The 25,549-nt window shown below is 41.8% G+C and overlaps 1 protein-coding gene across 1 annotated transcript in view; it reads right to left on the reverse strand.

Moving 5' to 3' along the window:
* LOC139762677 (G-patch domain and KOW motifs-containing protein-like) overlaps positions 1-25,549 on the reverse strand; it is a 63,638-nt gene that overhangs the window by 21,835 nt on the left and 16,254 nt on the right. The window contains exons 5-7 of the mRNA XM_071687632.1: positions 16,193-16,364; positions 8,752-8,904; positions 2,404-3,048 (exon numbers count right to left, since the gene is read on the reverse strand). Of these exons, the coding sequence (XP_071543733.1) occupies positions 2,404-3,048; positions 8,752-8,904; positions 16,193-16,364 (970 nt within the window). The remainder of the gene's footprint in view (positions 1-2,403; positions 3,049-8,751; positions 8,905-16,192; positions 16,365-25,549) is intronic.

The raw sequence follows: 25,549 nt of genomic DNA on the forward strand, positions 1-25,549 counted from the left end.
AAAGCAAATGGATTTGTATGTAGCATTTATGGATCTGGAGAAGGCATATGATAGAGTTGATAGAGATGCTCTGTGGAAGGTATTAAGAATATATGGTGTGGGAGGAAAGTTGTTAGAAGCAGTGAAAAGTTTTTATCGAGGATGTAAGGCATGTGTACGTGTAGGAAGAGAGGAAAGTGATTGGTTCTCAGTGAATGTAGGTTTGCGGCAGGGGTGTGTGATGTCTCCATGGTTGTTTAATTTGTTTATGGATGGGGTTGTAAGGGAGGTAAATGCAAGAGTTTTGGAAAGAGGGGCAAGTATGAAGTCTGTTGGGGATGAGAGAGCTTGGGAAGTGAGTCAGTTGTTGTTCGCTGATGATACAGCGCTGGTGGCTGATTCATGTGAGAAACTGCAGAAGCTGGTGACTGAGTTTGGTAAAGTGTGTGGAAGAAGAAAGTTAAGAGTAAATGTGAATAAGAGCAAGGTTATTAGGTACAGTAGGGGTGAGGGTCAAGTCAATTGGGAGGTGAGTTTGAATGGAGAAAAACTGGAGGAAGTGAAGTGTTTTAGATATCTGGGAGTGGATCTGTCAGCGGATGGAACCATGGAAGCGGAAGTGGATCATAGGGTGGGGGAGGGGGCGAAAATTTTGGGAGCCTTGAAAAATGTGTGGAAGTCGAGAATATTATCTCGGAAAGCAAAAATGGGTATGTTTGAGGGAATAGTGGTTCCAACAATGTTGTATGGTTGCGAGGCGTGGGCTATGGATAGAGATGTGCGCAGGAGGATGGATGTGCTGGAAATGAGATGTTTGAGGACAATGTGTGGTGTGAGGTGGTTTGATCGAGTAAGTAACGTAAGGGTAAGAGAGATGTGTGGAAATAAAAAGAGCGTGGTTGAGAGAGCAGAAGAGGGTGTTTTGAAATGGTTTGGGCACATGGAGAGAATGAGTGAGGAAAGATTGACCAAGAGGATATATGTGTCGGAGGTGGAGGGAGCGAGGAGAAGAGGGAGACCAAATTGGAGGTGGAAAGATGGAGTGAAAAAGATTTTGTGTGATCGGGGCCTGAACATGCAGGAGGGTGAAAGGAGGGCAAGGAATAGAGTGAATTGGAGTCATGTGGTATACAGGGGTTGACGTGCTGTCAGTGGATTGAATCAAGGCATGTGAAGCGTCTGGGGTAAACCATGGAAAGCTGTGTAGGTATGTATATTTGCGTGTGTGGACGTGTGTATGTATATGTGTATGGGGGGGGGGGCCATTTCTTTCGTCTGTTTCCTTGCGCTACCTCGCAAACGCGGGAGACAGCGACAAAGTATAAAAAAAAAAAAAAAAAAAAAAAAAAATCATTGATTAATGTACTCTTATTTGCTCGGTCCATTAAATCCAAAATCCATTATATTGGGGTCTGTAAAACCAAGGGTTTACTTTGTTTTTCTGTGGTTTAAAACTTTCTCTTTGCTTTTGATACAGTGGATGACCAAGAAGGTGAGATATACAGATGCTCCCGACATACGTCCAAGTTCCGTTCTGAATGACCAGTCGGATCTTGAAATGGACGTAAGTCGGATGTATGTCAGCATGGCATGTAGAATTCATAAACTCGTACAGCATTCTTTTATCCTACACAATTTCTATCATGATTATCTCATTCTTTATTAAATGATTCTGTAGTTTCTTTTTACCTTTCTGATTCTTTAGTTCCAAACTTTCAATGAACTTTTCGGCAGTTCCTTTGTCAGCACTTGCTGTTTCACCTAAACATTGTGCAAGCTATATCTTCTTTTAAATCTATTGAACTGAATATACTTGGGGTGCATCTTCTCATATACCGAGAGATGCGGTGATATACACAACGCTGGGATCGTCTGACATACAATATTGTATGCACACAGCCATTAGCACTGGCAGATGTACAACCAAGTGTAATTTTTATATTCACATTTTTTTCTAGTTGTATGTACAGATGGCCTTAAGTCGCTTGGGTCGTAAGTCAGGGAGCATCTGTAGTGTAGGGTGGAGCTGGTGAATTATTTGTAAAGGACACTAAAGGATCCTTTTCTTCCCTACAATAATACCAGTAAGTGGTCCGAGGGCATTCAGTTTGTTAATGGCCCTTATGATGATGTTTATGGTATAGGGAGTGGATGTCATATGAGTGTTGTATGCATGTGCAATGTAACACTTCAGCAAAAATGATGAACCAAGGAACAAATATCAATGAGATAAAGGTGTATTGAGAAAGTGGTAATGATGGAATACAGTATCAATATTACCCTACCTTTTAAATGAGGCTAATTATAAAGCTGTAAATGAGTTTCATATGAAATGAAAGATTGTTAAATAGTTTTTACTTTGCATAATCAAGTTTATGACTTCTAGCGTAACTGAAAAGAAAAACATTATCATGGATAACTCACCTTTTCTTTATAATACCTTCCACCTTTGTAGCATTTACTAATTAGGCGGACTCGCAGGTTTTCCCGTACCCAAGGAATAGCTGGCATCTTGTCTTGTTTCCTGAAAACCTTTTTAGGTCCTTGACTGTAGCTTTCTTCATATTCTCTCTTGCTTCTTGACTTGCTGTTTGAGTTTTGAGTATTATTACTGTACCTCTGCTTTGCCAGATCTTCCTTGGCTTTACCATTTTTTGCATATTCAGTACATCTCTCATTATCCAAATACTGTTCACTGAATTTTGATTTATACTTTTCAATATGTCTGTTTGAACTATCTTCTCCTTTTGAAACTTCTTCCTTATGTACAATATTTTTCTCAGACCTTCCTTCATGTTCTCTGCACTTCACCTCTTTTTTGTGTTTATCAATCTTTTCAGTAAGTTTATGTTCTTTCTGGTTCATCTTAGATATCATTGCACTCTGATGATCATTTTTGCTTGCTTCTTTTCCACTGCTATCATGCTGAATTAATTTTTCTTTTTTCACTTTGTCTATTTTCAGACCTTTTTCCACCGCTTTCTTCTTTTCATCACTACTGTTGTCCAGACTCAGATCAGAGTCATTTGCTTTTTTCTCATGTACATCCTTTTTTCTCACTTCTTTTTCCTGAAAATAAATGCCAATATTGTACTTGGTTTCATTGTTTCGTGTGGAATAAGTGAGGAGTGTAGAGATGAAGCATGAGTGGGTAAAAGTTAACAAACACAGGATAACCCAAGTGTGTGTTGCCCACCATATTCAAATGCACGTACAGCAACAAATGTGGACAATTTAGCAGATTTCTTCTTTTAACTTTTCTTTGTTTCCTATTAATTTTTTCTGATAAACCCCATTCTTAGCAACCTCCACACCCACAATATTTTCAGGATTCAGCCCTTTATGGGATTGACACAAGAAAAAGTTCCACAATGTAGGACATATATTTATTTATCATACTTACTTGCCATCTCCTGCATTTGTGATGTAGGGCAACGAAACAGATGAAAGAATGGCCCTACCCATCCACATACACATGTATATACGTAAAAGCCCACACACGCACATATACATACCTATACATTTCAACTTATACATATTCATTTATTTATTTATTTTTAATTACTTTGCTTTGTCGCTGTCTCCCGCGTTAGCGAGGTAGTGCAAGGAAACAGACGAAAGAATGACCCAACCCACCCACATACACATGTATATACATACATGTCCACACACGCAAATATACATACCTATACATCTCAACATATACACATATATACACACACAGACATATACATACATACACATGTACATAATTCATACTGTCTGCCTTTATTCATTCCCATCGCCACCCCGCCACACATGAAATAAAAAAAAAACCCTCCCCATCATGTGTGCGAGGTAGCGCTCGGAAAAGACAACAAAGGCCACATTTGTTCACACTCAGTCTCTAGCTGTCATGTAATAATGCACTGAAACCACAGCTCCCTTTCCACATCCAGGCCCCACAGAACTTTCCATGGTTTACCCCAGACGCTTCACATGCCCTGGTTCAATCCACTGACAGCATGTCGACCCCATTATACCACATCGTTCCAATTCACTCTATTCCTTGCAAGCCTTTCACCCTCCTGCATGTTCAGGCCCCGATCACTCAAAATCTTTTTCACTCCATCTTTCCACCTCCAATTTGGTCTTCCACTTCTCCTCATTCCCTCCATCTCTGACACATATATCCTCTTGGTCAATCTTTCCTAACTCATTCTTTCCATGTGACCAAGCCATTTCAAAACACCCTCTTCTGCTCTCTCAACCACACTCTTTTTATTACCACACATCTCTCTTACCCTATTATAACTTACTCGACCAAACCATCTCACACCACATATTGCCCTCAAACATCTCATTTCCAGCACATCCACCCTCCTCCGCACAACTCTATCTATAACCCATGCCTCGAAACCATATAACATTATTGGAACCACTATTCCTTCAAACATACCCATTTTTGCTTTCCAAGATAAAGTTCTCGACTTCCACACATTCTTCAAGGCTCCCAGAACTTTCACCCCTCCCCCACCCTATGATTCACTTCCACTTCCATGGTTCCATCTGCTGCCAAATCCACAACCAGATATCTAAAACACTTCACTTCCTCCAGTTTTTCTCCATTCAAACTTACCTCCCAACTGACTTGTCCCTCAACCCTACTGTACCTAATAACCTTGCTCTTATTAACATTTACTCTCAGCTTTCTTCTTTCATACACTTTACCAAACTCAGTCACAGCTTCTGCAGTTTCTCACATGAATCAGCCACCAGTGCTGTATCATCAGCAAACAACAACTGACTCACTTCCCAAGCTCTCTCATCCACAACAGACTGCATACTTGCCTCTCTTTTCAAAACTCTTACATTCACCTCTCTAACAACCCCATCCATAAACAAATTAAACAACCATGGAGACATAACACACCCCTGCCACAAACCTACATTCACTGAGAACCTACACGTACACATGCCTTGCATCCTTGATAAAAACTTTTCACTGCTTCTAACAGCTTGCCTCCCACACCATATATTCTTAATACCTTCCACAAAGCATCTCTATCAACTCTATCATATGCCTTCTTCAGATCCATAAATGCTACGTACAAATCCATTTGCTTTTCTAAGTATTTCTCACATACATTCTTCAAAGCAAACACCGGATCCACACATCCTCTACCACTTCTGAAACCACACTGCTCTTCCCCAATCTGATGCTCTGTACATGCCTTCACCCTCTCAATCAATACCCTCCCATATAATTTCCCAGGAATACTCAACAAACTTATACCTCTGTAGTTTGAGCACTCACTTTTATCCCCTTTGCCTTTGTACAATGGCACTATGCAAGCATTCCGCCAATCCTCAGGCACCTCACCATGAGTCATACATACATTAAATAACCTTACCAACCAGTCAACAATACAGTCACCCCCTTTTTTAATAAATTCCACTGCAATACCATCCAAACCCGCTGCCTTGCCGGCTTTCATCTTCCGCAAAGCTTTTACAACCTCTTCACTGTTTACCAAATCATTCTCCCTAACCCTCTCACTTTGCACACCACCTCGACCAAAACACCCTATATCTGCCACTCTATCATCAAACACATTCAACAAACCTTCAAAATACTCATTCCATCTCCTTCTCACATCACCACTACTTTTTATCACCTCCCCATTAGCCCCCTTCACTGAAGTTCCCAGTGATTCCCTTAGTCTTATGCACTTTATTTACCTCCTTCCAAAACATCTTTTTATTCTCTCTAAAATTTAATGATACTCTCTCACCCCAACTCTCATTTGCCCTCTTTTTCACCTCTTGCACCTTTCTCTTGACCTCCTGCCTCTTTCTTTTATACATCTCCCAGTCATTTGCATTATTTCCCTGCAAAAATCATCCAAATGCCTCTCTCTTCTCTTTCACTAACAATCTTACTTCTTCATCCCACCACTCACTACCCTTTCTAATCTGCCCACCTCCCACGCTTCTCATGTCACAAGCATCTTTTGCGCAAGCCATTACTGCTTCCCTAAATACATCCCATTCCTCCCCAACTCCCCTTGTGTCCTTTGTTCTCACCTTTTTCCATTCTGTACTCATTCCCTCCTGGTACTTCCTCACACAAGTCTTCTTCCCAAGCTTACTTGCTCTCACCACTCTCTTCACCCCAACATTCTCTCTTCTTTTTTGAAAACCTCTACAAATCTTCACCTTCGCCTCCACAAGATAATGATCAGACATCCCTCCAGTTGCACCTCTCAGCACATTAACATCCAAAAGTCAATCTTTCGCATGCCTATCAATTAACATGTAATCCAATAATACTCTCTGGCCATCTCTCTTACTTACATACGTATACTTATGTACATCTCTTTTTTTAAACCAGGTATTCCCATTCACCAGTCCTTTTTCAGCACATAAATCTACAAGCTCTTCACCATTTCCATTTACAACACTGAACACCCCATGTATACCAATTATTCCCTCAACTGCCACATTACTCACCTTTGCATTCAAATCACCCATCACTATAACCCGGTCTCATGCATCAAAACTACTAACACACTCACTCAGCTGCTCCCAAAACACTTGCCTATCATGATCTTTCTTCTCATGCCTAGGTGCATATGCACCAATAATAACCCATCTCTCTCCATCCACTTTCAGTTTTACCCATATCAATCTACAATTTACTTTCTTACACTCTATCACATACTCCCACCACTCCTGTTTCAGGAGTAGTGCTACTCCTTCCCTTGCTCTTGTCTTCTCACTAATCCCTGACTTTACTCCCAAGACATTCCCAAACCACTCTTCCCCTTTACCCTTGAGCTTCGTTTCACTCAGAGCCAAAACATCCAGGTTCCTTTCCTCAAACATACTACTTATCTCTCCTTTTTTCTCATCTTGGTTACATTCACACACATTTAGACACCCCAATCTGAGCCTTCCAGGAGGATGATCACTCCCCGCATGACTCTTTCTTCTGTTTCCCCTTTTAGAAAGTTAAAATACAAGGAGGGGAGGGTTTCCAGCCCCCACTTTAGTCGCCTTCTATGACACGTGAGGAATGCGTGGGAAGTATTCTTTCTCCCCCATCTCCAGGGATTTATTCATTATTTCTATTTATTATACTTTGTTGCTGCCTCCCGTGTTAGCGAGGTAGCACAAACAGACAAAAGAATGGCCTAACCCACCCACATACACATGTATGTACATACACGTCCACACACGCACATATACATACCTATACATCTTAATGTATACGTACATATACACACACAGACATATACATATATACACATGTACATAATTCATACTGTCTGCCCTTATTCATTCCCATTGCCACACCACCACACATGAAATGACAACCCCCTCCCCCTGCATGTGTGCGAGGTAGCACTAGGAAGGGACAACAAAGGCCACATTCATTCACACTTATACATACATATACATATATACACATGTACATATTCATACTTGCTGCCTTCATCCATTCCTGTCACCACTCCGCCGCACATGAAATAGCACACACACACACACACATGCAAAATAGTGCTAGGAAAAGACAAAAAGGCTACATTCATTCACACTCAGTCTCTAGATGTCAAGTGTAATGCACAGAAACCACAGCTCCCTTTCTACATCCAGGCACCACAAAACTTTCCATGGTTTACTACAGATGCTTCACATGCCCTGGTTCAATCCATTGACAGCACGTCGACCCCGGTATACCACGTCGTTCCAGTTCACTCTATTCCTTGCATGCCTTTCACCCCAATCGCTCAAAATCTTTTTCACGCCATCCTTCCACCTCCAATTTGGTCTCCCACTTCTCATTCCTCTACCTCTGACACATATATCCTCTTTGTCAATCTTTCCTAACTCATTCTTTCCATGCGACCAAACCATTTCAACACACCCTCTTCTGCTCTCTCAATCACTCTTTTTATTACCACACATCTCTCTTACCCTTTCACTACTTAATCAAACCACCTCACACCACATTTTGTCCTCAAACATTTCATTTCCGACAAATCCACCTTCCTCTGCACAACCCTATCTATAGTCCATGCCTCACAACCATATAACATTGTTGGAACCACTATTCCTTCAAACATACCCAGTTTTGCTCTCCGAGATAACGTTCTTGCCTTCCACACATTCTTCAACGCTCCCACAACCTTCGTCCCCTCATCCTATGACTCACTTCCGCTTCCATGGTTCCATCCACTGCTAAATCCACTCCCAGATATCTAAAACACTTCAATTCCTCCAGTTTTTCTCCATTCAAACTTACCTCCCAATTAACTTGTCCCTCAACCCTACTGAACCTAATAACCTCACTCTTATTCACATTTACTCTCAGCTTTCTTCTTTCACACACCTTACCAAACTCAGTCACCAACTTTTGCAGTTACTCACCTGAATCAGCTACCAGTGCTGTATCATCAGCGAGCAACAACTGACTCACTTCCCAAGCCCTCTCATCCACAACAGACTGTATACTTGCCCCTCTCTCCAAAACTCTTGCATTCACCTCCCTAACAACCCCCTCCATAAACAAATTAAACAACGGCGGAGACATCATGCACCCCTACCGGAAACCAACATTCATTGGGAACTAATCACTTTCCTCTCTTTCTACTCTTTCTTACATCCTCAGTAAAAAAAAACTTTTCACTGCTTCTAGCAACTTACCTTGCAACTTACCCCACAACTTACCTCCCACACTTCTAAAAGGGGAAACAGAAGGACATATATTACAAAAATAATAATCATTACCTTGTATTTATCATACATATCTTTGTTGATGACACGTGATGAATCTTTAAACTCTTTCACCGTAACTACTCTCACATTAAGTTCTACTTCTCGTATCATGTTCTGACTCAATGCTGCCTTTACTATAAGATGGTCTTCATCTAAAGACTCAACCTGCAAAGACAGATATACAGTGTTACCAAATGACAATATTATATGTATATGTAATAAGGGAGAATTAAGAATTTGAGGTAAGTGGCGAAGAGGAAGCAGCTTGAATTTAATGCCAAAATTTAGAATTAGGCAACAAATTTGTAGAATAACACTCAGATTTTGCAAAAGCATAAGATTTGAAGAAAATTAGTGTTTCTTGAACACTTTTACATTAGTTATAGAATATTAAAATATTTTTTCAGTTACATGTGTGGATCAGGTGTTTGCTTTGAAGAATGTATGTGAGAAATACTTAGAAAAGCAAATGGATTTGTATGTAGCATTTATGGATCTGGAGAAGGCATATGATAGAGTTGATAGAGATGCTCTGTGGAAGGTATTAAGAATATATGGTGTGGGAGGCAAGTTGTTAGAAGCAGTGAAAAGTTTTTATCGAGGATGTAAGGCATGTGTACGTGTAGGAAGAGAGGAAAGTGATTGGTTCTCAGTGAATGTAGGTTTGCGGCAGGGGTGTGTGATGTCTCCATGGTTCTTTAATTTGTTTATGGATGGGGTTGTTAGGGAGGTAAATGCAAGAGTCCTGGAAAGAGGGGCAAGTATGAAGTCTGTTGGGGATGAGAGAGCTTGGGAAGTGAGTCAGTTGTTGTTCGCTGATGATACAGCGCTGGTGGCTGATTCATGTGAGAAACTGCAGAAGCTGGTGACTGAGTTTGGTAAAGTGTGTGGAAGAAGAAAGTTAAGAGTAAATGTGAATAAGAGCAAGGTTATTAGGTACAGTAGGGTTGAGGGTCAAGTCAATTGGGAGGTGAGTTTGAATGGAGAAAAACTGGAGGAAGTGAAGTGTTTTAGATATCTGGGAGTGGATCTGTCAGCGGATGGAACCATGGAAGCGGAAGTGGATCATAGGGTGGGGGAGGGGGCAAAAATTTTGGGAGCCTTGAAAAATGTGTGGAAGTCGAGAACATTATCTCGGAAAGCAAAAATGGGTATGTTTGAAGGAATAGTGGTTCCAACAATGTTGTATGGTTGCGAGGCGTGGGCTATGGATAGAGTTGTGCGCAGGAGGATGGATGTGCTGGAAATGAGATGTTTGAGGACAATGTGTGGTGTGAGGTGGTTTGATCGAGTAAGTAACGTAAGGGTAAGAGAGATGTGTGGAAATAAAAAGAGCGTGGTTGAGAGAGCAGAAGAGGGTGTTTTGAAATGGTTTGGGCACATGGAGAGAATGAGTGAGGAAAGATTGACCAAGAGGATATATGTGTTGGAGGTGGAGGGAACGAGGAGAAGAGGGAGACCAAATTGGAGGTGGAAAGATGGAGTGAAAAAGATTTTGTGTGATCGGGGCCTGAACATGCAGGAGGGTGAAAGGAGGGCAAGGAATAGAGTGAATTGGAGCGATGTGGTATACAGGGGTTGACGTGCTGTCAGTGGATTGAATCAAGGCATGTGAAGCGTCTGGGGTAAACCATGGAAAGCTGTGTAGGTATGTATATTTGCGTGTGTGGACATGTGTATGTGCATGTGTATGGGGGGGGGGGGTTGGGCCATTTCTTTCGTCTGTTTCCTTGCGCTACCTCGCAAACGCGGGAGACAGCGACAAAGTATAAAAAAAAAAAAAAAAATTTCCATTCATGATAATATCAAAGAAAAATATTCATATTCATAATATAAGCATGATTTAACTAACCTGAAAGCTTTAAAATATGTAAAATAATGACTAACTATTTACCAAACATAACTATCACATTTGGTCGCCTTCTGCGACACGCGGGGAGTGCGTGGGAAGTGTTCTTTCTTCCCTGTCCCCAGGGATATATGTATATAGGGTTAGAGAGATGTGTGGTAATAAAAAGAGTGTTGTTGAGAGAGCAGAAGAGGGTGTTTTGAAATGGTTTGGTCACATGGAGAGAATGAGTCAGGAAAGATTGACAAAGAGGATATATGTGTCAGAGGTGGAGGGAACGAGGAGAAGTGGGAGACCAAATTGGAGGTGGAAAGATGGAGTGACAAAGATTTTGTGTGATCGTGGCCTGAACATACAGGAGGGTGAAAGGAGGGCAAGGAATAGAGTGAATTGGATCGATGTGGTATACAGGGGTTGACGTGCTGTCAGTGGATTGAATCAGGGCATGTGAAGCGTCTGGGGTAAACCATGGAAAGCTGTGTAGGTATGTATATTTGTGTGTGTGGACGTATGTATATACATGTGTACGGGGGTGGGTTGGGCCATTTCTTTCGTCTGTTTCCTTGCGCTACCTCGCAAACGCGGGAGACAGCGGCAAAAAAAAAAAAAATATATATATATATATATATATATATATATATATATATATATATATATATATATATATATATATATATATATATACCGGGGCTGACGTGCTGTCAGTGGATTGAATCAAGGCATGTGAAGCATCTGGGGTAAACCATGGAAAGCTGTGTAGGTATGTATATTTGCGTGTGTGGACGTATGTATATACATGTGTATGGGGGGGGTTGGGCCATTTCTTTCGTCTGTTTCCTTGCGCTACCTCGCAAACGCGGGAGACAGCGACAAAGTATAAAAAAAAAAAAAAAAAAAAAAAAAAAAAAAAACTATCACATACTGAAATGAATAAACTTGCTTTGACTAATAAGCACGTAAGAGACTGTGGGTGTAAATGTGCTGAGAGGGGCAGCTGGTGGGATGTCTGATCACTACCTTATGGAGGTGAGGGTGAAGATTTGTAAAGGTTTTTGAAAAAGAGGAAACAATATTGGAGAGAAGAGAGTAATGGGAGTGAGTGAGCTAGAAGAGGAAACTTGTGAGAAGAAATGCCAACAGAGATTGAATGTAGAATGGCAAAGGTTGAGAGCAAATGAAGTGAGGGGAACAGGTGAGGGGTAGGAGGTATTTAGGGAAGCAGTGATGGCATGTGGCATGCGAATGGTGGTAGGTGGGCAGATTATAAAGGGTAGTGGGTGGTGGATGAAGAAATACAGTTGCTAGTGAAAAAGAAAAGAGAGACATTTGTGGGATACTCACAGGGAAGTACAAATGACTGTGAGATTTAATAGAGAAAGTGGCAGGAGATAAAGAGGAAGGTGCAGGGGTCGAAAAAGAGGGCATAGAGAGTTGGGGTGAGAGAGTATCATTGAACTTGAGAGCTAAAAAGATGTTTCGGAAGGAGGTAAATAAGGTGTGAAAGACAAAAGAACAAATGGGAACATCGGTGAAGGGGGCAAAAGGGGAAGTGATAACAGGTAGTGATAAAGAGAGGAGAGATGGAGTGAGTATTTTGAAGGATTGTTAAATGTGTTTGTTGATGGAGTAGAAGATGTAGGGTATTTTGGTCGGGTTGGTATGTCAAGTGAGACAGTGAGGAAGAGTGGTTTGGTGAAGAAAGAGGAGGAGGTAAAAGTCTTGCAGAAAATGAAATTCAGCTGGAGTGGATGGTATTAAGAAAGGGGGTTGACTGTGTTGTTGATTGGTTCATTAAAATTTTCAATGAATGTATGGGTCATGGTGAGGTGCCTGAAGATTGGTAGAATATATGTATAGTGCCATGACATAAAGATAAGGGAGATAAAAGTGAGTGTTCAAACTACAGACGTAAAAGTTTGTCGAGTGTACCTGGTGTCTTGTATAGGAGAGTAATGACTGAGAGGGTGAAGGCAGATTGGGAAGGAACAGTGTGGTTTTAGAAGTGGTAGAGGATATGTGGATCAGGTGTTTAAAGAATGTGTGTGAGAAATACTTGGAGAAACAAATGGAGGTGTATGAGGCATTTATGGGTCTGAAGAAAGGATATGATAGTGTTGATGGAGATGCCTTGCGGAAGGTCTTCAGAATACGTGGTGTGGGAGAAAAGCTGCTATAAGCAGAGTTTTTATCAAAGCTGTAAAGCATGTGTATAAGTAGGAAGAGAGGAAAATGAATGATTCCAAGTGAAGGCTGGCCTGCAGCATTAGTGTGTGATGTCACCACTGCTGTTCAGTTATTTTAAGGATGAGGTGGTGGGGGAGGTAAATGTGAGTCTTAGAGAGAGAGGCGAGTATACAGTCTATAAGGGATGAGAGAGCATGGAAAGTGAATCCACTGTGAGAAAATGCAGAAGCTGGTGACTGAGTTTGAAAGAATAAGTGAAAGGAGAAAGTTGTGAGTAAATGAGAATAAAAGCAAAGTATTAGATTTAGTAGAGCAGAGAGTCCAGTAGTTGAGGTGTGTGTTTGAATGGAGAAAATTTGCAGGAAGTAAAGTGTTTTAGATACCTTGCAGTGAAGATGGCAGCAAATGGAAAGTTCCAAGTTCTTTGAATCCCTCCCCAACTCCCATACTCTGATCACCAGTATGGCTTCCAGAAGGTGAGATCCATTGGTGATATTCAGTCCTATCTCACTAACGTATGGTCATCATCCCTGAGAGATTTTGGGAGTCATATATAGTTGCCCTTGACATATCTAAGGCTTTGACAGGGTGTGGCATCAGCATTTCTTCTCTAAGCTTCCCTCTTTTGATTTCCCTCCCTCACTTTGCCCTTCCGTATCTAGTTTCCTCTCTCGCCGATCTATCTCTCTGGTTGTTGATGGATCAGCCTCCCCCCTTTTCTCCATCATCAGTTGTGTCCCACAAGGTTCTCTCCTGTGGCCTACACTTTTTCTCTTTTTTCAACAATTTCCTCCTTTCCACAAATAATCCAATGCACTCATATGCTGACAACTCAATGCATTCATCCACATCCTTCAATTCTACTCCCTTTTCTCTAACTCGATCTGCATCTTGTCTTGACACAGCTTCCACAGAAAACTCAGACTTGGACAGAATATCTGAGTGGGGTACACAAAATCTTGTTAAGTTTAATACCTCCAAGACTCATTTATACTTGAATCTCTATTGAAAACTCCTCGCAACTCTTGTCTCTCCTTTGACAGTTCTGTAATTCCACCTCTTGACTCAATGTACATACTTGGTATTATTTTAACATCCACTCTCTTAGAAACCCCACATTACAGGAATAGCTATGTCTGCCTTTAGGAAACTGGGTGTCCTGTTGAGATGTTGAAACTACTTCTCTTCTGAGCGGTTGTTCCGTTTATACATGGGATTGATTCGTCCTTGTATGGAGTACTGCTTTCACATTAGGGGTGGTATTAGCTCTGTATCCTTACTTGACGGAGTTGAGTGGAAAGCGGTCTGACTTATAAACTGCCCCAGGCTAACTTCCAAACTTGACCCTATGCCCTATGTCACAATGTTGGTTCACTTTCCTCTCCTATAGATACTACTTTGGTTTTTGCTCCTGAAAGCTGGCTGATTGTGTGCCCCACCACTAGCTAGACCATGCAATACTTGGTAATACTCGAGGGTGGGCTGTTCTGATACCTGCTTCTTTCCCAACACAATGAAGCTTTGGTACTCTCTACCTTCACATGTCTTTCCCAGAAACTATGACCTGGCACATTTCAAAAGACAGGTCTTTCACTTTCTTAAAAATACATAAATACTTTCCCTGGTCTTTTCTTTTTCCATTTCATAATTCTCTCTATATTCAAATTAAGGCCTGGCCTTAAGGTGGGTGAAGGGGAGAAGATTCTTGGAGCATTGAAGAATGTGTAGAAAGAGAGATTGTTATCTGGTATGGTATTTTCAACAATATTTTGTGGATGTGAGGCATAAGCTGTATGGCAGAGGTTAGATATGTTGGAAATGAAATGTTTGAGGACTATATGAGGTGTGAAGTGGTTTGACTGGGTGAGCAATAAAAGGGTAAGAGAGAGAGGTATGGTAACAAAAAGAGTGTGGTTGAGAGAACTGAAGAGGGTGTGTTGAAATAGTTTGGACCTGTGGAAAGAATAAGTGAGGAAAGGCTTACAAAGAGGACATGCATCAGAAGTGGAGGAAACAGGGAGACTAAATTAATGATGAAAGGATGGAGTGAAAAAGATGGGTAAAATGGAATGATGTGATATACATGGGTCGATGTACTGTCAATGGAATGAACAGGGACATTTGAAGCAGCCTGTTTAAACCATAGAAATGTCTTTGGGGCCTGGTTGTGGATAGAGAGCTGTGGTTTCAGCGCATTATACATGATAGCTAGAGAATGAATGTGAGTGAATGTTGCCTTTCTTTGTTCTAGGCAATACCTCGCTAACATGGGAAACAGAGAGAAGAGTTGGTGAAAGCCTTGTGGAAGATGAAATCCAGCAAGGTGGTGGGAATGGATGGTATTGCAGTTAAGAAAGGGGGTGACTGGTTGGTAAGCATATTCAATGTAAGTATGGATCATGGTTAAGTGCCTCAGGATTGACAGAAAGCATGTATAGTGCCATTGTACAAAGGCAAAGGGGATAAAGATGAGTGTTCAAACTACAGGGGCATAAGTTTGTCGATTATTCCTGGAAAATTGTATAAGAGGGTGAAGGCATGTACAGAACATCACATTGGGAAGGAGCAGTGTGACTTCAGATGTGGTAGAGGATGTGTGGATCGGGTGTTTACTATGAAGAATGTATGTGAAAACACTTAAAAAACAGATGGATTTGTAAGTGGTATTTATGGATCTGGAGAGGGTATATGATAGGGATGATAGAGATGCTTTGTGGAAGGTCTTAAGAATATATGGAGTGGGAGGTATGCTGCTGGAAGCAGAGAACTTTTTATCAAGGGTGTAAGGCATGGGTACGAGCAGGAAGACAGGAGAGTGATAGATTGCCTGTGAAGGTCAGTCTGCAGCAGGGGTGTGTGATGTCACCATGGTTGTTTAATTTGTTTATGGATGGGGGTTAGGGAGGTAAATGCAAGAGTTTGGGAGAGAGGGGCAAGTATAAAGTCTATTGGGGATGAGAGGGCCTGGGAAGTGAGTCAGCTGCTGTTTACTAATGATACAGCACTGGTGGCTGATCTGAGTGAAACTGCAGTTGGGGACTGAGTTTGGAAAAATGTGTGAAAGGAGAATGTTGAGAGTAAATGTGAATAAGAGCAAACTAATTAGGGTTCTGCAGAGTTGCGGGACAAGTTATGTGGGATGTAAATTTGAATGGAGAAAAATTGGAGGAAGTGAAATGTTTTAAATATCTGGAAGTGGATTTGGCAGCAAATGGAACCATGGAAGCAGAAGTGAGTCACAGGGTTGGGAAAGTGGCGAAAGTTCTGATAGTAATGATGAATGTATGGAAAGAGAGAACATTATCTCAGAACACAATAATAGTATGTTTGAAAGATCAGTGGTCTCAACAATATTATATGGGCTATAGATAGAGTCGTATGAAGGACAGTGGATGTGTTTCTTATAACATGAGACCTTACCACACCATATGTTCCACGATGTCGACCACTATGTATATAAACATAGGCCCCTTTAACAAGGATTAGTTCTTCTTGTGAGCCATCCTTGCCATCACTAGTGCCACTTCGAGTTTCGCGGTTTTTGCCAGCCAGACCAAAAGATTTTGATGATGGATCTATGATTTCCACCACTCTGAAACAAAAGAAGACAAAATACTGTTTTCAACTATGACTTTTAATGATAAAACTGAACTACAATGTAGCATTTCCAATAAGAGATGTTAGCGTGACAGATCCCAAGAGTTGAAGTTTTGCTTGAGTGTTATGAATCCTGTGGTGTATTGTACCTATTACCAGACAAGCAAATCAAATACAGTTCAAACGTTTCATAACCATGCAACTAATTAGAAAGAAGACTTCAAGCTAGGCGGTAGTATTATGAGTCCCAGCTGATGCCTATTACCAAAAAAGTAAACAAGATAAAACTCCAACAAAATATAACCAACTAATTAGAAATTAGGAATATACATATAACTTAAAGTACAGATACAGCACATGATTTGGGTACAAAAATTGTTGACTTGAGTTTGGAAGTGTGTGTGAAAAGAGAAGATGAAAGTTAATATGAATAAAAGCAAGGCTATTAGATTTTGCAGGGTAGAGGGACAGGTTAGCTGAGGTGTGAGTTTGAATGGAGTACTTGGAAGCTGAGTGTTTTAGATATTTGGGAGTGAATATAGCAACAAATGGAATGATGGAAGCAGAAGAGAGTCACAGGGTGGGTAAAGGTGCAAAGGTTGTGGGAGTCCGGAAGTATGTGTGGAAAAAGAGAATATTATTTGGGAGGGCAAAAATGGGTATGTTTGAAGGTGGAGCAGTCCCAACAATATTATATGGGGATGAGGCATGGGTTATAGATGAGGCTGTGTAGAGGAGGGTGGATGTGTCGCTAATGAAATGTCAGAGGACAATATGTGAAGTGAGGTAGTTTGACCAAGCGAGTAATGAAAGGGTAAGAGAGAGGTGTGATACTAAAAAGTGTGTGGTTGCTGGAGCTTAAAAGGGAGTGCTGAACTGGTTTAGACATATGGGAAGAATGAGTGAGAAAAGGTTGACAAAAATGTGTCAGAGGTGGAGGGAACAAGGAGAACGGAGAGACCAAATTCGAGATGGAAGGATGGAGTGAAAAATTATTTAGCACAATCAGGGCCTGAACATGAGAGTGAAAGGCACACAAGGCACAGAGTAAATTGGAATGACAAGATAAAATGAAGTCAACATGTTGTCAATGGTCTGAATTAGGGCATGTGAAGCATCCAGGGTAAGCTGTGGAAAGGTCTGCTGGGCCTGGTTGTGGACAGGGAGCAGTGGTTTCAATTCATTACACATAACAACTAAAGAATGGATGAGAGTAAATGCAGCCTTAACTCATCTACTCCTAATGCTACCTCACTAACAAAGGAAATGGATGTGGCTAGGGAGCAGTGGTTTACATTTGGCAGCTAGAGACCGAGTGTCGATGGATGTGGCCTTTCTTCATCTGTTTCCTGGCACTACCTAACTGACATAGGGGGTTGCAATGCTGTCTCCTGTGGGGCAGGGTGGCACCACAAATGAATGAAGGCGAGCAAGTATGAATATGTGCGTGTGTATATATGAGTATGTGTATATGTATGTGCATCAGGGGTGGAGAGAACAAGGAGAAGCAAGGAGGTGGAAGGATGGAGTGAAAAAGATTTTGAGTGGTTGGGGCCTGAACATGCAGGAGGGTGAAAGGCGTGCAAAGAATAGAATGAATTGGAACGATGTGGCATACTGGGATCGATGTGATGTCAATGGACTGAACCAGGGCATGTGAATGTCTGGGTTAAACCATGGAAAGGTTTGCGGGGCCTGGATGTGAATTAAATGATGTGATATAATGGAATCAGTGGAATGAATCGGCATGTGAAACGTCTGGGGTAAAACATGGAAAGGTCTGTGGGGCCAGGATGTGAATAGGGGGCTGTAGTTTTGGTGCATCACACATGACAGCTAGAGACTGTGTGAATGAGTGTGGCCCTTTGTGTCTCTTTTCTTGGCACGGGGTAGTGCCAGGAATGGATAAAGGCAAGCAAGTATGAATATGTGCATGTGTATATATGTAGGTGCATATGCACCTGGGCATGAGAAGAAAGATCATGAGAGGCAAGTGTTTTGGGAGCAGCTGAGAGAGTGTGTTAGTAGTTTTGATGCACGAGACCAAGTTATAGTGATGGGTGATTTGAATGCAAAGGTGAATATGTATGTTGAGGGAAAAATTGGTGTACATGGGGTGTTCAGTGTTGTAAATGGAAATGGTGAAGAGCTTGTAGATTTGTGCGCTGAAAAAGGACAGGTGATTGGGAATACCTGGTTTAAAAAGAGAGATATAAATAAGTATACGTATGTAAGTAGGAGAGATGGCCAGAGAGCATTATTGGATTATGTTTTAATTGATAGGTGCATGAAAGAGAGACTTTTGGATGTTAATGTGCTGAGAGGTGCAACTGGAGGGATGTCTGATCATTATCTTGTAGAGGCGAAGGTGAAGATTTGTAGAGGTTTTCAGAAAAGAAGAGAGAATGTTGGGGTAAAGAGAGTGGTGAGAGTAAGTGAGCTTGGGAAGGAGACTTGTGTGAGGAAGTACCAGGAGAGACTGAGTTCAGAGTGGAAAAAGGTGAGAACAAAGGATGTAAGGGGAGTGGGGGAGGAATGGGATGTATTTAGGGAAGCAGTGATGGCTTGCACAAATGATGCTTGTGGCATGAGAAGTGTGGGAGGTGGGCATATTAGAAAGGGTAGTGAGTGGTAAGATGAAGAAGTAAGATTATTAGTGAAAGAGGAGAGAGAGGCATTTGGTTGATTTTTGCAGGGAAGTAATGCAAATGAGTGGGAGATGTATAAAAGAAAGAGGCAGGAGGTCAAGAGGCAAATGAGAGTTGGAGTGAGAGAGCATCATTAAATTTTTGGAAGGAGGTAAATAAAGTGCGTAAGACAAGGGAACAAATGGGAACATCAGTGAGGGAGCTAATGGGGAGGTGATAACTAGTAGTGGTGATGTGAGAAGGAGATGGAGTGAGTATTTTGAAGGTTTGTTGAATGTGTTTGATGATAGAGTGGCAGATATAGGGTGTTTTGGTCGAGGTGGTGTGCAAAGTGAAAGGGTTAGGGAGAATGATTTGGTAAACAGAGAAGAGGTAGTAAAAGCTTTATGGAAGATGAAAGCTGGCAAGACAGCAGGTTTGGATGGTACTGCAGTGGAATTTATTAAAAAAAAGGAGGTGACTGTGTTGTTGACTGGTTGGTAAGGTTATTCAATGTAAGTATGACTCATGGTGAGGTGCCTGAGGATTGGCAGAATGATTGTATAATGCCATTGTACCAAGGCAAAGGGGATAAAGGTGGGTGCTCATATTACAGAAGTATAAGTTTGTTGAGTATTCCTGGGAAATTATATGGAGGGTACTGACTGAGAGGGTGAGGGCATGTGCAAAGCATCAGATTGGGAAAGAGCACTGTGGTTTCAGAAGTGCTAGAGGATGTGTGGATCAGGTGTTTGCTTTGAAGAATGTATGTAGCATATATGGATCTGGAGAAGGCACATGATAGAGTTGATAGAGATGCTCTGTGGAAGGTATTAAGAATATATGGTGTGGGAGGCAAGCTGTTGAAGGCAATGAAAAGTTTTTATCGAGGATGTAAGGCATGTGTACGAGTAGGAAGAGAGGAAAGTGATTGGTTCTCGGTGAATGTCTGTTTGCGACAGGGGTGAGTGATGTCTCCATGGTTGCTTAATTTGTTTATGGATGGGGTTGTTAGGGAGGTGAATACAAGAGTTTTGGAGAGAGGGGCAAGTATGCAGTCTGTTATGGATGAGAGAGCTTGGGAAGTGAGTCAGTTGTTGTTTGCTGATGATACAGCACTGGTGGCTGATTTGGGTGAGAAACTGCAGAAACTGGTGACTGAATTTGGTAAAGTGTGAAAGAAGAAATCTGAGAGTAAATGTGAATAAGAGCAAGGTTATCAGGCACAGTAGGGTTGAGAGACAAGTCAACTGGGAGGTACACGTTTGAATGGAGAAAAACTAGATGAAGTGAAGAGTTTTAGATATCTGGGAGTGGATTTGGCATGGGATGGAACCATGGAAGTGGAGGTGAGTCATAGGGTGGGGGAGGGGGCGAAAGTTCTGGGAGCGTTGAAAAATGTGTGGAAGGCAAGAACATTATCTCGGAAAGCAAAAATGGGTATGTCTGAAGGAATAGTGGTTCCAACAATGTTATATGGTTGCGAGGTGTGGGTTATAGATAGAGTTGTGCGGAGGAGGGTGGATGTGTTGGAAATGAGATGTTTGAGAAAAATATGTGGTGTGAGATGGTTTGATCAAGTAAGTTATGAAAGGGTAAGAGAGATGTGTGGTAATAAAAAGTGTGGTTGAGAGAGCAGAAGAGGGTGTTTTGAAATGATTTGGTCACATGGAGAGAATGAGCAAGAAAAGATTGACAAAGAGGATACATGTGTCACAGGTAGAGGGAATGAGGAGAAGTGGGAGACCAAACTGGAGGTGGAAAGATGGAGTGAAAAAGATTTTGAGTGATCAGGGCCTGAACAACATGCAGGAGGGTGAAAGGCGTGCAAGGAATAGAGTGAATTCGAACGATGTGGTATACCGGGGTCAACATGCTGTCAATGGATTGAACCAGGGCATGTGAAGCATCTGGGGTAAAACATGGAAAGATCTGTGGGGCCTGAATGTGGAAAGGGAGCTGTGGTTTTGGTGCATTATACATGACAGCTAGAGACTGAGTGTGAAGGAATGTGGCCTTTGTTGTCTTTTCCTAGTGCTACCTCACGCACATGCAGGGGGAGGGGGTTGTCATTTCATGTGTGGCGGGGTGGCGACGGGAATGAATAAGGACAGACAGTATGAATTATGTACATGTGTATGTATGTATATGACTGTGTGTGTATATATATATCTAGATGTTGAGATGTATAGGTATATATATATGTGCGTGTGTGGACGTGTATGTGTATACATGTGTATGCGGGTGGATTGGGCCATTCTTTCGTCTGTTTCCTTGTGCTACCTCGTTAATGCGGGAGTCAGCGACAAAGTATAATAAATAAATGAATAAAGTATATATGTAGGTGTATGTGTATGCATATGTACATGTATGGGTATTTATGGGGGTGACTGTATTGTTGACTGGTTGGTAAGGTATGGTGAGGTGCCTGAGGATTAGCGGAATGCGTGCATAGTGCCATTGTACAAAGGCAAAGGGGATAAGAGTGAGTGCTCAAATTACAGAGGTATAAGTTTGTTGAGTATTCCTGGTAAATTATATGGGAGGGTATTGATTGAGAGGGTGAAGGCATGTACAGAGCATCAGATAGGGGAAGAGCAGTGTGGTTTCAGAAGTGGTAGAGGATGTGTGGATCAGGTGTTTGCTTTGAAGAATGTATGTGAGAAATACTTGCAAAAGCAAATGGATTTGTATGTAGCATTTATGGATCTGAAGAAGGCATATGATAGAGATGATAGAGATGCTCTGTGGAAGGTATTAAGAATATATGGTGTGGGAGGCAAGTTGTTAGAAGCAGTGAAAAGTTTTTATCGAGGATGTAAGGCATGTGTATGTGTAGGAAGAGAGGAAAGTGATTGGTTCTCAGTGAATGTAGGTTTGCGGCAGGGGTGTGTGATGTCTCCATGGTTGTTTAATTTGTTTATGGATGGGGTTGTTAGGGAGGTGAATGCAAGAGTTTTGGAAAGAGGGACAAGTATGAAGTCTGTTGTGGGTTGTGGATGAGAGAGCTTGGGAAGTGAGTCAGTTGTTGTTCGCTGATGATACAGCGCTGGTGGCTGATTCATGTGAGAAACTGCAGAAGCTGGTGACTGAGTTTGGTAAAGCGTGTGAAGGAAGAAAGTTAAGAGTAAATGTGAATAAAAGCAAGGTTATTAGGTACAGTAGGGTTGAGGGTCAAGTCAATTGGGAGGTAAGTTTGAATGGAGAAAAACTGAAGGAAGTAAAGTGTTTTAGATATCTGGGAGTGGATCTGGCAGCGGATGAAACCATGGAAGCGGAAGTGAATCATAGGGTGGGGGAGGGGGCGAAAATCCTGGGAGCCTTGAAGAATGTGTGGAAGTCGAGAACATTGTCTCGGAAAGCAAAAATGGGTATGTTTGAAGGAATAGTGGTTCCAACAATGTTGTATGGTTGCGAGGCGTGGGCTATGGATAGAGTTGTGCGCAGGAGGGTGGATGTGCTGGAAATGAGATGTTTGAGGACAATGTGTGGTTTGAGGTGGTTTGATTGAGTAAGTAATGTAAGGGTAAGAGAGATGTGTGGAAATAAAAAGAGCGTGGTTGAGAGAGCAGAAGAGGGTGTTTTGAAATGGTTGGGGCACATGGAGAGAATGAGTGAGGAAAGATTGACCAAGAGGATATATGTGTCGGAGGTGGAGGGAACGAGGAGAAGTGGGAGACCAAATTGGAGGTGGAAAGATGGAGTGAAAAAGATTTTGTGTGATCGGGTCCTGAACATGCAGGAGGGTGAAAGGAGGGCAAGAAATAGAGTGAATTGGATCGATGAGGTATACCGGGGTTGACGTGCTGTCAGTGGATTGAATCAGGGCATGTGAAGCGTCTGGGGTAAACCATGGAAAGTTGTGTGGGCCCTGGATGTGGAAACGGAGCTGTGATTTGCGTGGCAGCTAGAGACTGAGTGTGAACGAATGGAGCCTTTGTTGTCTTTTCCTAGTGCTACCTCGCACACATGAGGGGGGAGGGGGATGGTATTCCATGTGTGGCGAGGTGGCGATGGGAGTGAATGGGGGCAGACAGTGTGAATTGTGTGCATGGGTATATATGTATGTGTCTGTGTATGTATATATATGTGTACATTGAGATGTATAGGTATGTATATTTGCATGTGTGGACGTGTGTGTGTATACATTGTGTATGGGGGTGGGTTGGGCCATTTCTTTCGTCTGTTTCCTTGCACTACCTCGCAAACGCGGGAGACAGCAACAAAGCAAAATAATAAAAATATATATATATATATATATATATATCCTTGATAAAAACTTTTCACAGCTTCTAACAACTTGCCTCCCACACCATATATTCTTAATACCTTCCACGTGTAGGAAGAGAGGAAAGTGATTGGTTCTCAGTGAATGTAGGTTTGCAGCAGGGGTGTGTGATGTCTCCATGGTTGTTTAATTTGTTTATGGATGGGGTTGTTAGGGAGGTGAATGCAAGAGTTTTGGAAAGAGGGGCAAGTATGAAGTCTGTTGGGGATGAGAGAGCTTGGGAAGTGAGTCAGTTGTTGTTCGCTGATGATACAGCACTGGTGGCTGATACATGTGAGAAACTGCAGAAGCTGGTGACTGAGTTTGGTAAAGTGTGTGAAAGAAGAAAGTTAAGAGTAAATGTGAATAAGAACAAGGTTATTAGGTACAGTAGGGTTGAGGGTCAAGTCAATTGGGAGGTAAGTTTGAATGGAGCAAAACTGGAGGAAGTAAAGTGTTTTAGATATCTGGGAGTGGATCTGGCAGCGGATGGAACCATGGAAGCGGAAGTGGATCATAGGGTGGGGGAGGGGGCGAAAATCCTGGGAGCCTTGAAGAATGTGTGGAAGTCAAGAACATTATCTCGGAAAGCAAAAATGGGTATGTTTGAAGGAATAGTGGTTCCAACAATGTTGTATGGTTGCGAGGCGTGGGCTATGGATAGAGTTGTGCACAGGAGGATGGATGTGCTGGAAATGAGATGTTTGAGGACAATGTGTGGTGTGAGGTGGTTTGATCGAGTAAGTAACGTAAGGGTAAGAGAGATGTGTGGAAATAAAAAGATAAAAAGAGCGTGGTTGAGAGAGCAGAAGAGGGTGTTTTGAAATGGTTTGGGCACATGGAGAGAATGAGTGAGGAAAGATTGACCAAGAGGATATATGTGTCGGAGGTGGAGGGAACGAGAAGTGGGAGACCAAATTGGAGGTGGAAAGATGGAGTGAAAAAGATTTTGTGTGGTTGGGGCCTGAACATGCAGGAGGGTGAAAGGAGGGCAAGGAATAGAGTGAATTGAATCGATGTGGTATACCGGGGTTGAAGTGCTGTCAGTGGATTGAATCAAGGCATGTGAAGCGTCTGGGGTAAACCATGGAAAGCTGTGTAGGTATGTATATTTGCGTGTGTGGACGTATGTATATACATGTGTATGGGGGGGGGGGGGTTGGGCCATTTCTTTCGTCTGTTTCCTTGCGCTACCTAGCAAACGCGGGAGACAGCGACAAAGTATAATAAAAAAATATAATATATATATATATATATATATATATATATATATATATATATATATATATATATATATTCTTTTTTTTTTTTTTTCATACTATTCGCCATTTCCCGCGATAGCGAGGTAGCGTTAAGAGCAGAGGACTGGGCCTTTGAGGGAATATCCTCACCTGGCCCTCTTCTCTGTTCCTTCTTTTGGAAAATTAAAAAAAAAAAAAAAAAAAAAAAAAAAAAAAAAAAAAAAACGAGAGGGGAGGATTTCCAGCCCCCCGCTCCCTTCCCTTTTAGTCGCCTTCTACGACACGCAGGGAATACGTGGGAAGTATTCTTTCTCCTCTATCCCCAGGGAATAAATATATATATATATATATATATATTTTTTTGCTTTGTCGCTGTCTCCCGCGTTTGCGAGGTAGCGCAAGGAAACAGACGAAAGAAATGGCCCAACCCACTCCCATACACATGTATATACATACGTCCACACACGCAAAAATATACATACCTACACAGCTTTCCATGGTTCACCCCAGACGCCCCACATGCCCCGATTCAATCCAGTGACAGCACGTCAACCCCGGTATACCACATCGTTCCAATTCACTCTATTCCTTGCCCTCCTTTCACCCTCCTGCATGTTCAGGCCCCGATCACACAAAATCTTTTTCACTCCATCTTTCCACCTCCAATTTGGTCTCCCTCTTCTCCTCGTTCCCTCCACCTCCGACACATATATCCTCTTGGTCAATATATATATATACATATATATATATATATATGTCAGTGGATTGAAGCAGGGCATGTGAAGCGTCTGGGGTAAACCATGGAAAGCTGTGTAGGTATGTATATTTGCGTGTGTGGACGTATGTATATACATGTGTATGGGGGGGGGTTGGGCCATTTCTTTCGTCTGTTTCCTTGCGCTACCTCGCAAACGCGGGAGACAGCGACAAAGTATAATAAAAAAAAAATAATATATATATATATATATATATATATATATATATATATATATATATATATATATATATATATATATGAGTACATGAGTGGTTGGGCCATTCTTCG

Source organism: Panulirus ornatus, chromosome 44 (genome assembly GCF_036320965.1).
Source record: "Panulirus ornatus isolate Po-2019 chromosome 44, ASM3632096v1, whole genome shotgun sequence".
NCBI lineage: Eukaryota > Metazoa > Arthropoda > Malacostraca > Decapoda > Palinuridae > Panulirus > Panulirus ornatus.